At 33.6% G+C, this 15,290-nt stretch overlaps 1 protein-coding gene across 1 annotated transcript in view; it reads right to left on the bottom strand.

The window, feature by feature from the left end:
- The window catches only part of LOC136828544 (uncharacterized), a 43,776-nt gene extending 31,091 nt beyond the window's left edge, over window positions 1-12,685 (bottom strand). Inside the window, exons 1-4 of the mRNA XM_067086567.1 lie at window positions 12,418-12,685; window positions 6,784-6,989; window positions 5,082-5,198; window positions 161-168 (exon numbers count right to left, since the gene is read on the bottom strand). Of these exons, the coding sequence (XP_066942668.1) occupies window positions 161-168; window positions 5,082-5,198; window positions 6,784-6,989; window positions 12,418-12,673 (587 nt within the window). The 5' untranslated portion in view covers window positions 12,674-12,685. The remainder of the gene's footprint in view (window positions 1-160; window positions 169-5,081; window positions 5,199-6,783; window positions 6,990-12,417) is intronic.
- Window positions 12,686-15,290: the final 2,605 nt, after the last annotated feature.

Raw genomic sequence — 15,290 nt, 5'->3', positions numbered from 1 at the left:
AAAATTATGTTCATTGTCTCCCAAACAGGAACATTGGTCAAAACGGATTCAACATCTAAGCTCGCCATAAATGTATCAGAATCTTGGGAGAGCAGAGATTCTTTAAACGTTTTTGAGTTGGCAACAGTATACTGATTCCTAGTTAAAGGTTCCTGTTTACCAATGTTCCTGTTAGGGAGACCATGAACATAATTTTAGACAAGTTATTTCCGCAACCTAACTCATGTTTTCATGATTTTAACCGTTCTACTTTTAAATCTCTTTTAGAAACGGTGGTACTGGACACCTCCTTTATTTTTAATGGTAATTTATACAGACAAAAGTAGGGCATGGCTATATGGGGTCTCCATTAGGCCCCGCCGTTTCCAATATCTTTATGTGCTCGCTGGAAGAGCACTGTTTAGATGAGTGCCATCCCTCTGTCCTTCAGCCCATTGTTTTATAAAAGATACGTTGACGATATCTTTACCCTTTTCAGGCGTCATTTTGACTGTGATTCATTCTTAGAATTTGTTAACTCGTATCACCTAAAGATTAAGTTTACCCTTGAAAGGGAAGTGAACGAACGTCTTTCATTTCTAGGTGTAGAAGTCTTTCGAGAAAACAATCAGTTTAATACTGCTATTTTTAGGAAAAAGGCATTTACAGGTTTGGGAAGTCATTTTCATAGCTCTTGTTTTCGTAATTTTAAATTTAACTCCATTTTTACTCTTGTATTATAGAGCTGTCTCCTTTACTTCTGACTGGTCTGCTTTTCATAAGGAAATTACCTTTCTTTTAACATATTTTACTGATAACTGCTTTCCTACCAAGCTCCTCAATAGGATTATTTACAGGGTTCTTAATAAAGAGTTTTGCACTAGCGCTAAAGAAATAAAAGTTCCTAAGCTTCCTTTTTATGCCCGATTCCCATATTTGCACGATGATTCCTTTAGGACCGAATTTACTAACATTGTACAGAAATACTTTGGTGCATTAAATGTTAAACTTATTCCTAATAATCCACTCGCGACTGGCTCCTTGTTTCGATTTAAAGATCGTTTATGGCCCCTCATGTCCTCTGGTGTAGTGTACAAATATTCTTGTCTCAGATGTAGTCTGGGAACGTACGTGGGTTCTTCTCAGAGGATGATGAGGGTTCGCATAGACTGCCACAAGGGAGTTAGTTTCCGCACTGGATGTTCACTATCAAATCCTGAACTGTCCAGTATACGTGAACATAGCAAGAAATGTAAAGTCCCATTAAATATGACGATTTCATTGTTGTGGGTCAAAACTCCAGCCCAAATGAATTATTGATCCTCGAGCGTCTCTTCATCAAACAACTTGTTCCGCAGTTGAACACCCAGTCCGCCTCCTCGCCCTTGTACCTTTCTTAACCTGTTGTTTTTGTTTACATTCTTTTAGTTTTTGCTTATCTCTTGCCATGGTAGGTCGACCCCCAGAGCTCCTCAGATATTATTTAACTTTGTAGTTTTATTTATTTATTTATATTTTTATCTGAACTTTTAATCAACATATGTGCTTTTAATTTCTTGTGCAATTTTGTTCGTCTTTAGTGTACTTTTATGTATGTGTGAAGTTTTGGTTTTCATTTCTTAGTGTATAAATGATTTTTTAGACAACTTGCAGATTCATATAATTTGCATTGGTCATTATTTATTGTACAGAACCTGAAGATGCATTCAACTGAATGGGAAATGCGTCGGAATAAATTGTAATTCTTCGCCATGTTTGTTCCTGCTCCTGCTCCTTGTGTATTTTATCAACTTTTGATTCGCCTGCCTTCTCCGTTCATATATATATATATATATATATATATATATATATATATATATATATATATATATATATATATATATATATATATATATATATATATATATATATATATATATATATATATATATATATATATATATATATATATATATATATATATATATATATATATATATATATATATATATATATATATATATATATATATATATATATATGTGTGTAAGTGGGTGTGTGTATTCATATATCATCAAATCGGGACTAGTTCCAGAAAAAAGTCTAGTGCAAAATTGATATTTTAGTTGCTAACCCGTGGATGACCCCCTCCCCGCCCCCCATGTAAAAAAACCCTGCAAGATTACCAGATTCACACACCTACACAGAAGACACACCAGGAGCACATCACACGCAAGAAAGAGAATTGATTCAACATTCTCTTCATAATTTCCACAGGCAAAGGCTCTTCCAAATCTTTCGCGCGCATCCTGCTCTCTTCATTTCTTCAACTGTATCTGCAATTCACCTCTTCTCTCACCCTATCATTATCTTTCATAGTTACTCCCAAATAACAGTAAAAATGAAACACTTCCATTCTCTCACCATCCATATCAACAACTCGCTCTTCAGTTAACTTGGTTTCCATTTACCATCATAACCTGAACATAGCACACTATAACACTTAAGCGTTTCTCCTACCAACACTTTCAAGCCCTTTCACTAGTTTTTTTTGCAATATCTCTTAATTATCCTAAGTCAGTTCTGTATAATCTGTAAACATCAATCATTCAACTTTTCATTCAGGATTTATTTTCCTGTCCTTCAACTTATACCAAGCGTAATTTCCTTTCTCTGATCGTTTGCATCTCTCCTTCCATTAAAATATAAAACGATAATAACATTCACGGAAACATAAAGTTCAAATGGCTCAGAACAGTTTTACACTCAACTAGTCACTCTCCGTCTATACATTGTCATGTGTTCTTCTCTTACATATATAAAAAATTCTTAATCATGCTCAACATCTAATCTTTACTATAACTCTCTAACATCCTGTAACTTGCCTTTCTTGATCCTTCCATAATATCTTTTAAGGTTCATGTCTGCCAAATACAGGTTTTCAGCTTCCTGTCAGACTCCTCAAACTATTGTTAAGTTTTAAGATAATCGACCACAATCACTTTTCTAAACCAGTTTTCCCTATTCTCCTTCATGTTATCCCTCTTGCTTTTTACTCAGGTGTGTTGTTAGAGAAGCAGTTTGATTTATATATATATATATATATATATATATATATATATATATATATATATATATATATATATATATATATATATATATATATATATATATATATATATATATGTATATATATATATATATATATATAATATATATATACATATACATATATATATATATATATATATATATATATATATATATATATATATATATATATATATATATATATATATATATATATATATATATATATATATATATATATATATATATATATATATATATATATATATATACATATACATATATATATATATATATATATATATATATATATATATATATATATATATATATATATATATATATATATGTGTGTGTGTGTGTGTGTGTGTGTGTGTATATATATATATACATACGCCTTCCTGCAATATTACACAGGTAGGAGAGAAAGATCTACAACTTTCTGGACGGACGGCATAAAAGAAGCATTAAAAAGGAAAGCCCTGATGTCTAAGAAGTGAGAGCTTGTAAACGAGATAGAGGGAGGTGGCCTAATGTGTGTGAAGGGGCTTGATACACTGCTGATGAAGCGCCTAATATTGGGGAATTTCTCTGCAGAAAGTTTCATTCACTGCTTAGCCATTATAGAGCCCATTGTTTTTGTAAGAGAACCAGCTTGATATGTATGTATATATATATATATATATATATATATATATATATATATATATATATATATATATATATATATATATATATATATATATGTGTGTATATGTGTGTGTGTGTGTGTGTGTGTGTGTGTGTGTGTGTGTGTGAAGAGGAAGGTTAGGGTATCTGGAACGCCAGAGATTTAGAAGAAACAAGGCGAGAGACAGCTAGCGTAGCATTTAGATATATTGGCCAAATTTTCGAGAGGTTAAGTCTCATTTTCTTGGATGTATAGTATACAAAATTTACAAATTCAAAACAGAATCATTAAAATGACACATACAAAAGTTACAGTCACAGAAAACATTAAATAATCTGTATTAAAACAATCTCTTAGTGGCTCCCACATATTTCCACATATTTCCCAATTTTACATTTTGGGAAGTAAAGCAATAAACCCCTTGTTCAGATCCCTGGTTGCAGCTGAAACTTTCTTGAAATATACTAACGGCTTACACCATAATATACAATTCTCAACTGAGCATAGAACATGACAACCAACTTGCTTATTTAGATCTTTTAATTACTCGGACAGAGCTTGGTTTTGATACGAGTTTTTTTTTTTTTTTTTTTAATAAGGTCATCCGCAGGTCAGGGTACAAACTTTTGTAGCACTTGTTCTTAACATTTCAGTTAAATACTATCTCCACGTTGTTACACCGTGTTTCTATTCTGTCTCACAACTGGTAGACTTCCACACCGAAATTCAATTTTTAACCCAGTTTTTCAAAAATAATTCGTATCCTCTATCCTTAATCTACATATACTGTATATGTGAAAAAATATCTTGACTAATAGACTTCAGCCACGGTAATCTGTTCCTAACGTAACCAAACTATCAATGCATGCCTCTGTTCCTTTATTCACTACAAAGCATTTAAACTACACATACTAAAAGTGATTACGAATACTTTTCCTGCCTTGAATATTAAATCAATATATAGATCCCACAACTCTGGGTTCTCCCACAAGGATAAATTCTCCTTTGGTGGTTTATTGTTTTGCTTTCCCAAAATGTAAAAGGATAAACTTCCGATGGTAGGCTCATTGATGCGCTCTTTCTTCCACACTTTTGGTTTATTGTTGCTTTCCACCAAAATGTTTTAAAACTGGGATTAAAATGTCATTTTGTGTCTATTTTTTATTTTGTGTATTTTACAGCCCTGTGTGTTTGCCATTTGTGTGTGTGTGTGTGTGTGTATGTATGTATATATATATATATTATTATATATATATATATATATATATATGAAAATCTTGAAGAGGTATACTACTGACGACTGTGAGGTTTTGTGTGTGGAGTCCGTTTGGAAGAGGGGAAAATCTTGAAGAAGTATACTTACTGACGACTGTGAGGTTTTGTGTGGTGGAGTCCTCCCCATGACTTCGCATCTGTACTGACCTTCGGCGACAGCTGCGATTTCTCTTAAAGTAACCTTTCTCGTGTCGGAGTGGGCCATCTTACCATATAGAAAAAAATGTTTCATTAAAATGCTCAAAAGCGATACATACGGCAGAAAAACAAAGATAGAAGAAGAATACTTTTCTACAACTCAAACATACATACATATACCTGAAGAATTCAGATGCCTCATCGCCTGTGAACCCGATTTAGATTACCTGTGTCACATGGGAGCCGAAAATTCATAATAGAGATATTAACGTTATCTGGAGATATTTCAAGAAAATTTTAAAGAAATGACCGAACATGTTTTTATGAATATCGTAGGTTTTCATTTTACATGAATAATGTTTATATCTGCATGTTTGTATGTCCATTAAACTACTCCAAAATACAAAATACAAAAAAATATACTTATTCAGCCATCTCATGAGGTAAGGATCACAATGATTTCACTTTTAGCTGACTCTGCAACCTTGAGTTGACCAGGAGCGAATGGTTTTATAATAATAATAATCCAAATTAACAACTTAATGAAATCTGATTTCTAGTGATTTTTTTTTTTTTTTTTGAAAGAGGGAAGCTTAAACTTGATTTCTTTACTTCATAATTCAAGGCAAGCAGTAATTCCACATGAATAAATCTTTCGTATAGTCTACCATGACATTCTAAGAATAATTCTAGCTAAGAAAGAACGTAATCTGTCTACTCGATATGGAAAGATGTAATTCCAGAATAAACCGAAAACAATCTTTGGAATAGTTACCAACCAAGAATCATATTGACAAATTTCACCCAGCTGAGGCCCCTTGCGTTGACCTTGAATAACAAATGTAATTTTTGAAGTTCTATCCTTCTACATTACTTCCTTTGAATTTTCTATCCCTTTTTTTTTTTATTCATACCGGTATTAGTCAGAGAATTCTAACTGAAACGGGAGGGAAGGATATTCTCCTTCCGAGATGGACCGTTACTTTCCATATTTTTCAATCATTTTATATTCTTTATAACTCTTAGCTAGTAATTTTGTTAGACAGTTGATTCTCTTATGATGTGTCTCGCTATTCAGTTTATCATTCATGCCTAATTGCAAGTCTTTTGTCACTGCCTGAAGGGGTCCTATAAGGGCTTCCAGTAACTAAAAGATGTTTGTTTTAATTTCAGAAAATAATCCCGGGAATGTTTAGCATAAATTTCACCATAGCTGTGGTATTTTAGGCAATAATGAAAACCATTATTATTATTATTATTATTATTATTATTATTATTATTATTATTATTATTATTATTATTATTATTATTATTATTATTATTTACTACTGTTTTTTGTTGTTATTATTTTGTAAAAAGGCTCTCTCAGCAAGTATGGTTACACACACACACACACACACACACACACACACACACACACACACACACACACACACACACACATATATATATATATATATATATATATATATATATATATATATATATATATATATATATATATATATATATATATATATATATATATATATATATATATATATATATATATATATATATATATATATATATATATATATACATACATATATACATATGTATATATATGTACGTACACCTTGAAAGCTTGTTACAGATATACATGAACTTACCGCAACATCAACATCCGTATGATTATGGTTTATTTTTTCGGGATTATTCCCCTTGATGAAGCTGTAGAAGAGCTCCCCTTTGAAATACCAGCGTATAGAGTAGAAATTGTCTCGGCCGGTGTCGTAGACGCATTCGAGGGTCGCTGGTCGCTCGACGACGCCCGGATGTGGCACTCTCATCTCCTGCACTCTGATGCTCAACGCACCTGTCACAAGCAAAAATTAATGTTTGAATGCCTTCGTTTCCAGCTTATGAGTGTTGCAGTGTTCTGTGTGCTTCTTTCAATACAAGTATTCGCATGTAGGCAGTGGCGTAACTAATGGGGGGGGGGGGCGATTCGCTCTGGGCGGCACTGTCCGAGGTGGGGGACACTCTGCCAGCTTTTGAGCAGGTCTGGACTTTAATGCTGATATTAGCGAATTTGCTTCTAACAAAGCTGGTAGGGCTCCGTTGTCAATCTCTGTGTCGTTTTTCTTTTGGCTTTATGAAATAAAATAAATGATTGAGATGTTAAGTCTTCAAATGTGCGTTTCATTTTCACCACTTGAGGACTTTTCAGCACAGGAATGGGGTGGCACTTTCAGAGTCCGCCCCGGACGCCACTACCGCTAGTCACGCCACTGCGTGTGGGTACAAGTATCATTACAAACATTAACAAAGTTTTGCTAAAAAAAAAAAAAAAAAACCCACATTATATGAGCAATAACTTTTGTCCAATATTCTATGGAACACTCTTCAGAACCAAAGTACATTCCAGATTTACAAATAAGTATTTCCGTACAAAGGAAGAAGGGAGATGGTCTATTGTGTTATGAATGGTTTTAGAAGTTGTATATACTCGGTTTTTATCCTTTTTACTACTGTTTCCCGTCAAATAATAAGTTTGGTACTTCTTTCACACAACTAATTCACGCAGGGCGCCGTGATCTTGCATTCCATGTGACAAAAATATCGTGGTCTTATGTCGGGCCCGAGCCAGGATAAAAGCCAAAAGTTTTTCCTGTGGTAACGACTCTACTACTAAATTCATATAATATATATATATATATATATATATATATATATATATATATATATATATATATATATATATATATATATATATATATATATATATATATATATATATATATATATAAATTTCTGCTGTTTGCCCTCTCTGCATTATTTAGTAAAAATATCATTCTAACAAAGACAGGAAGGCATCTCTGTCTATGCTAGGGGAAGCTCAGCAGGCAGAGGTAGGCTGTGGGATTTTAAAAAATTGACGTCTTTAGTAGCTGACAATGTAGCATTGGAGACCTGACCCACAGGGAGGATTTCACCAAGTAACTTCTAGTGAAGGTGGTCTTAAGCTTCCTTTTGCTCTGTCCTATGCATTTGGCAATATTTTGTCAAATTTTCAGACTGCCTGAGGCATAGGCATACTGATGCGAACAAACAGCCGCCCTGTTTTTGACCCCGAAAGAGGTCAGAGAGATACTTGCCATCGCAGGAGTCACACACGTTGTGTGTCCTAATTCTTTGTGCTTGCCCTCTTACTGTTTCATTGGTACTAGTGAGGTGAAACGGGTATTTTCAAGACTTCTGATCGTCAGTTGCATGCGCAAGCAACCCACGTCAATGGTAAGTTTGAAATTTGCCAAATCTTTGTCGACTGGCTAGTATCTCTCGCCTGTATTTCCATTTTCCTTTGTTTTCACCACTTCGCAACCATCTACGAGAACCTGGTATAACCATATTTCTTTTATGAAGTCTAGTGTAAGAATAATCAATATTGCCTAGTGACACTGTAAACTATTCCCATGCAGTAAGTTGGAATTAGGGAAAGTTAAGTAAGTAATTTTCAGGCAGCCTTTTGTCTCGATCCCATTGTTCGGAAGAGAATTAGCCTTCAATAATATGAAACTGCATGCTATATCTTCCTGCATAGACATCCGTTGTGTTATAACTTTACTTGAAGCAAGGGGAAACTAGACTGTGTCCAATGTGGGCGAAAGTTCATGTAATTTCCTTGCTATCGAGATTTCGCAAACAGACCGTCTCACATTCTTTGAGTTTTGTCGCACTAGAACCAATTCAACCTTCCTTCAATTAAGGAGTTTGAGCATGTTAATCCATTTGTTGCAGAGTAATCTCTTATCCCTCTATATTGTTTTCCCCTACTTTAACCTTATTCAAATTTAAGTTATTCAAGCCAGAATTGTCTGTCTTTATAGTATGACAATTTTAAGTAATCATTACCAAGTAAAATGTTACAACAAACAGATGTTATAGAGTACATATTTGTGCATGTGAATATTTATTCCAACGACAAGGACATACATTTCATAAATTACATTAATTCATTAACTCGACAAAGGATATTTCAGATGAAACTTAGATATGTCCTCTCGAGTCAAAGATGTAACAGTGAGAAATCATTTTTCAGAGCTGCAATATTTCTCCTCTTTATGCGTCGTTGCGGCAATTAGCTCTTTTCTTATCTCCTCTCATTGGATTCAGTAATATACACTAATTGTAGAGGGAGTTGTTTGCTAGTATATTTCACTTACTCTTTATTTCCTGACCTAAAAATCATTCAATATCAAATACAGAACTTTGCTAGACTTTCTGTTATGGCGGTTGTACTGCTTTCAGGCGAAATTTCACAACGACTGTGCATCCCAGCAATTATACTGTTTCATAAACTTGGTTTGATCGTAAAATTACAGCAAAATTGCTATACTTTCCCTGTAATGTATGGTCATGACCTTATTTTTAATAAAATTAATGAAATTCATTTGAAAAATGACGACAAAGATATTCATATATTCTTCTCAACCCGTCTTTCTTGGAAATACTGCGAATAATTCAATAAACATAAATATTTGACAGTTATTCAATTATTGTTAACAAACTCAGTTTTATATTTATGATTCAGTTATGGCATCAATCCAGTATCATATTTTATTCTATACATTATATATGTTTGACTATTCCAACCATGTTAGTGGTTCGTTATTTCTCACAAAGCCATTTATAATGCAAGACAGCCATAGTTAGTCCAAAATGCAAACAATATACTACTTAGGAAAATACGACGCAAAGAGCAATATATTTTTCAAACCTTAACCTTTTTGATATACCTCGCTCGCTCTATATGATATCAGACATCAACATAATAAAATAACTATCAATATTTGGATCAATCTTACACAAATACACTGCACAGTGGAAATTTAAGTTAGTTAGACGTCTACGCTAATCTGTTGGCATGATTCATTTCTCTCATAAACTTTTTGTGATAATAAACCGTAGCAAATAATACTGAAACTTGATATATATCTTTTGGTCATACCTAAATAATCTCAGTTGTGGAAACTAAAATATAGATCACCAACAAGACCCTGCCTCATTACAATTTCTCTTCGTTCACATCCACTGGGCCATACAAGTCGGCAAGAAAAGAGATACAGTTTTGGAACCTGAGAAGCAACTGTAAATTTACTCTAGAATATGAAAATACAATGCAAAATTACCTGCAAAACAAGCTAAAAACCGCTTGCATGACTTCGTTCATAGAGATCTAAAAGATATTTTCCCAGAATGGCAATATTTACTCGTTTTCTGTTATGGACAGACTTATTATGACCCAATAATGAGACAACATTTATTTCACGGTGTTAAAAGTCAGGTGGAATTATCCCGGTAAATCTGTGACAGTGAATAAGACCAAATCTATTTAAATCAGAGCGTTCTCATATGATCACGTGGAAAACAAAAGCAACTGGATGTTTCTTCGGAACATTGAATTATACAAATATTCGCTTGATCTCTAAAGAAAAAATAATGGGATCATATAGAAGCAGACTCTCTCTCTCTCTCTCTCTCTCTCTCTCTCTCTCTCTCTCTCTCTCTTCTCTCTCTCTCTCAGCCGTTCCTTTATTGGTTTTTCGTTAAACATTGCTCAAATTTAACTCTTGATTATAAAGATCGCGTCTCTGATTAACAAACGTTCCGTTCATTGTGGTGTCATATTTATAGGTTACTTGGTAGTTATGTCGAAAAACGTTTATTTTGCTATGCATATTATATAGGTTATATATTTAATATCAATGATTTCAGAATATATAATTGAAAGTTATAGGAGATCAAGCAAAAAACAAACACAATAAGACAGACGCTCCTCCCTTTCTAAAGTTGCCAGATGTCGCATTATTGAGCAACATTTGTCCGAAGATTTAAAAAAACTGTATCCTCACTTTCCTTGCCGAGTGTACAGTGAGGATACTGTTTTTTTTAATCTTCGGACATATATTGCTAATTAATGCGATATCTGGCAACTTTAGAAAGGGGAGGAGCTTCAGTCTTAATGTGTTTGCTTTTTGCTTGACCTCCTATAACTTTCGATCATATTCTACAGTTCTGATATCATTGATACTTAAATGCAGTAGTAAGCTTTACAGCATTTGTTCAAGTTGTAATTTGCAGCGACAGTTCTGAGCAAAATAAACATTTTTCGACATAACTTACCAAGCAACCTTACACAAATGAATTTATGACACCACATTGAACGGAATGCTTGCATAATCGGAAACGCGATCTTCTATAACGAAATGAAGAGCTAAATTTGAGCAATGTCCAACAAAAAGGAACAAATGCAATGTTATGATGAGAGAGAGAGAGAGAGAGAATCTGCTGTTGTGTAAGCCAAGCCTATATGTACTGTACAGCTACTCGGTTCATTATTTTTTTTCTTTTAGAGTTTGAGCAATACTGTATTTGTAAAGTATGTTTTAGCAATGGAGAGAGAGAGAGAGAGAGAGAGAGAGAGAGAGAGAGAGAGAGAGAGAGAGAGAAAGAGAGAGAGAGAGAGAGTTGCTGTTGTGTAAGCCTAGGCCTATCAGTAGAGCTACTCATTTCATTATTTTTTTCTTTTAGAGATTGAGCTATATTATATTTGTATAGTATGTTTTAGCAATGAGAGAGAGAGAGAGAGAGAGAGAGAGAGAGAGAGAGAGAGAGAGAGAGAGAGAGAGAGAAACTATGGCAATGTCAAGAAACATCCAGTTACTTGTGTTTTCCCCCTGAAGCTCCCGCGCTGCCCTTCACATCATGGAGAACGCTCTTGCGGACTTAAATAGATTTGGTCAACCTACCCTAGGTGTCACAACATTTACTGCCATTAATTCCACCTGACTTTCAACACCGTGAAATACAAACATGAATGTGTAAAAATTAAAGAAATTATCATTACCTCGTATGATGATGCAATAATAAGCCTGTTCATAACGGTAAACGAGTAAATATTGCCGTTCTGATGAATAGTAGTACACCGAGATATCCACATACTATCTTTTAGATCTCTATGAACGAAGCCATCTGAGAAATTCTGATTACTTCGGACATGCATGGTGTTTTTAAGTATCTGAACGTAATTTGTTTTGCAGATTTAACATATATGATATAATTTGCATTGTATTTTCATATTCTAGAGTAAATTTACCGAGATTATGTGTTTCCTGTAAGAAAAAAATTGAAATTCGATGAACGAAATCTAATGAAAAATGTATCATCATTTTTCTTGCCGAGTGTACGTTGAATATCTCAGTCATTCCCACTCCTCTCTTTATTTATCTATATTTTTTTACCTGCAACAAGGTGTAGGAGAATGAGAAAGAAGTGTAGCAGGAGTCTCGGTTGTACACTGGAACACGACGCCCTGGAGGCTTCAATGCACCAGTGAGTTGAGGTGGAGCGTTCCAGTGCGTATCCCGAGATGCTTGTCAGGCCCTGCAGACTTCCGGGTGCCAGTGAGGTATACGCAGAAGATGGCAATGATTTGGCGGAGGACAAGTAAAAGGGGGATGAAGCTAAGTTTTTGTCCTTTATCCTCCTGATCGTCATCGCTGAAGTCCTGCAAAAGAATATGAAATGGAGAAATATCTAATAGAGAGGAGTAAATTATCATTTGAAGATATTTTTTTCAGATGATATGAAATTTCTCTTCCTTACTTAACAGCATTATGGAATATTTACAATATACTAAGTGATCAACATCAACACTTAGTTTGACACAAGGTAAAATAGTAATATATTTTATAGATTACATATCATTGTCGAATTGAGCTGCACATTTCTTTCGTAGCATAGAAGCCAGTAATGCAAAGTTATAATAATAATAATAATAATAATAATAATAATAATAATAATAATAATAATAATAATAATAATAATTATTATTATTATTATTATTATTATTATTATTATTATTATTATTATTATTATTATTATTATTATTATTATTATTGCTGTTCACAAAAATATGGAGTCAGCATGAAAATATAATTCATTATCCGCTCTTCCACCGTAAAATTCGAAAAATTTCCTCCAGTATCGGGCAAAAATTCGGTTAATCTCCAGAGATTAGGTCAGGTTACGTAAGAGGCGAAGAGATTTCCTGTAGTAGCCCGAAAATCCCCCATATTAACCAAGTAATTAAAAACTCGTTGTTCAAAAGTAATTTTATAATAACATAATATTCTCCAGCGGTGTACATTCTTTATGTATCTGTTTCTGCCATATATGTGTAGGCTTCGGATTAGCGCCAGTTTATAACAAAAATTTTGGTTATTTAGATAAAATGTGGTTATCTAAGTATAATGCAAATGAATCTCTATTTATATATATATATATATATATATATATATATATATATATATATATATATATATATATATATATATATATATATACATATACATATTGTATACACAAATACAACATACGTATATACACGTATATTATTTATATATAAAAATACATTTATGCATATACAGCCTAAATATACATAGCCTATATTATAAACATGTGAGTAAGCATGTATTCGTGTGTTTGTACAAACGTTGTTGCATCAAAACTTTTCTTCTTCAGCGTGGAAGGAGCCCTACGGTTTTCACCTCGTTTGTATAGCTTATGCTTCGGCCACGGTCGATTTTTATCGTTGGTCACCTATCCAACCACTGTTGCTTAACATCGCTCATCGAAAACCCGGCAGCATGGTGAACATGTTTCTGTAGTCAGTTGTGCGTGTGTGTGTGTGTGTGTATGTATATATATATATATATATATATATATATATATATATATATATATATATATATATATATATATATATATATATATATATATATATATATATATATATATATATATATATATATATATATATATATATATATATATATATATATACACATATATATATATATATATATATATATATATATATATATATATATAATATATATATATATATATTATATGCAGGTGACTTTGTTTGCCCTAAGATAGGATGAAATGTTACAAGGGTATATATACAAAACCAAGTGTTCCTAGTGGTTTTGGCCTCAGTGGTTTTTATCCCGTTTGGCGACGATTCTGGAGGTCTTGTTCTCTGGGGCACCTTCTTCAGAAGAGGTCTGAGGATTAAAGCGTCGATGTCGTCCAATTTCTAATGTCCTCCTGACAAGTTCATGTTGTTGGTTTGATTGATGATAGCAGATTCCAGCATCTTTCTTTTGTACGGGCAGCTACTTTTGCAAACCAGCTCCGCCAAAGGGGGCAATAAGAAGGACATAGAACTACTAGAGACATTCAAGGTAATCAACCCCTCTCTCCCCTATTTTTACAGCCTCCTAAAATCACATAAAGATGGGATTCCTTTATGCCCCATAATATCTAGCAGGGGCTCATTCATGTGCAAACTATCAAAATGGCTCGCAGACCTGTTATCACCCTTTCTAGGAACCTTCTCATCCTCCCACGTCAAACATGCAGAGGATTTTATACAAAAATTTAATACTTTAAACATCCCCTCAAACAACATCAAATTGCTCAGCCTAGACGTCGAGTCATTATTTACTAAAGTCCCGATCGCCGACGTGTAGTCTTTCTTAGGAGGAAGTTACAACCATATGAAGACTATTTTCCTCTTATCATCCTCTGTGTAACTAACAACGTGTTTTCTTTCAATAGTAATTTTTACAAACAAAAATTTGGCTGTAGCATGGGAAGTCCCCTATCACCCCTTTTAGCAAACTTGTACATGAAATATTTTGAAACAGAACTTTTGTCGTCCATCAAACCCCGCAATATGATCTTTCTTAGATACGTAGACGATATTTTTACTTTCTGGGACAATAGCTGGGGAGACTTAAATGAATTTTTTAATAGGCTAAATTCGCTAGTTCCGACCATAAAATTCAAAACGGAATGGGAAAAGGAAGGAAAATTGCCGATCCTAGATGTACTGATCATGAGAGAACAGAACAGATATGCCTTCACAGTATATAGGAAACCCACTTTCGCTGTTTCCTATATTCATTTCTTAAGCTACCACGATGTCTCCGTGAAGATCATGGTAGGGTGCAACTTATTCCTCAGGGGCCTTAGAATATGTTCAATGGGTACCTAGACAAAGAATTCAACACGATCAGCCAACACCTAACGCAACTGCTCTACC

The sequence above is a fragment of the Macrobrachium rosenbergii genome, chromosome 43, assembly GCF_040412425.1.
Source record: "Macrobrachium rosenbergii isolate ZJJX-2024 chromosome 43, ASM4041242v1, whole genome shotgun sequence".
Classification (NCBI taxonomy): domain Eukaryota; kingdom Metazoa; phylum Arthropoda; class Malacostraca; order Decapoda; family Palaemonidae; genus Macrobrachium; species Macrobrachium rosenbergii.
Note: the sequence above shows the minus strand (reverse complement) of the source record. Positions and strands in the feature narration are given on the sequence as shown.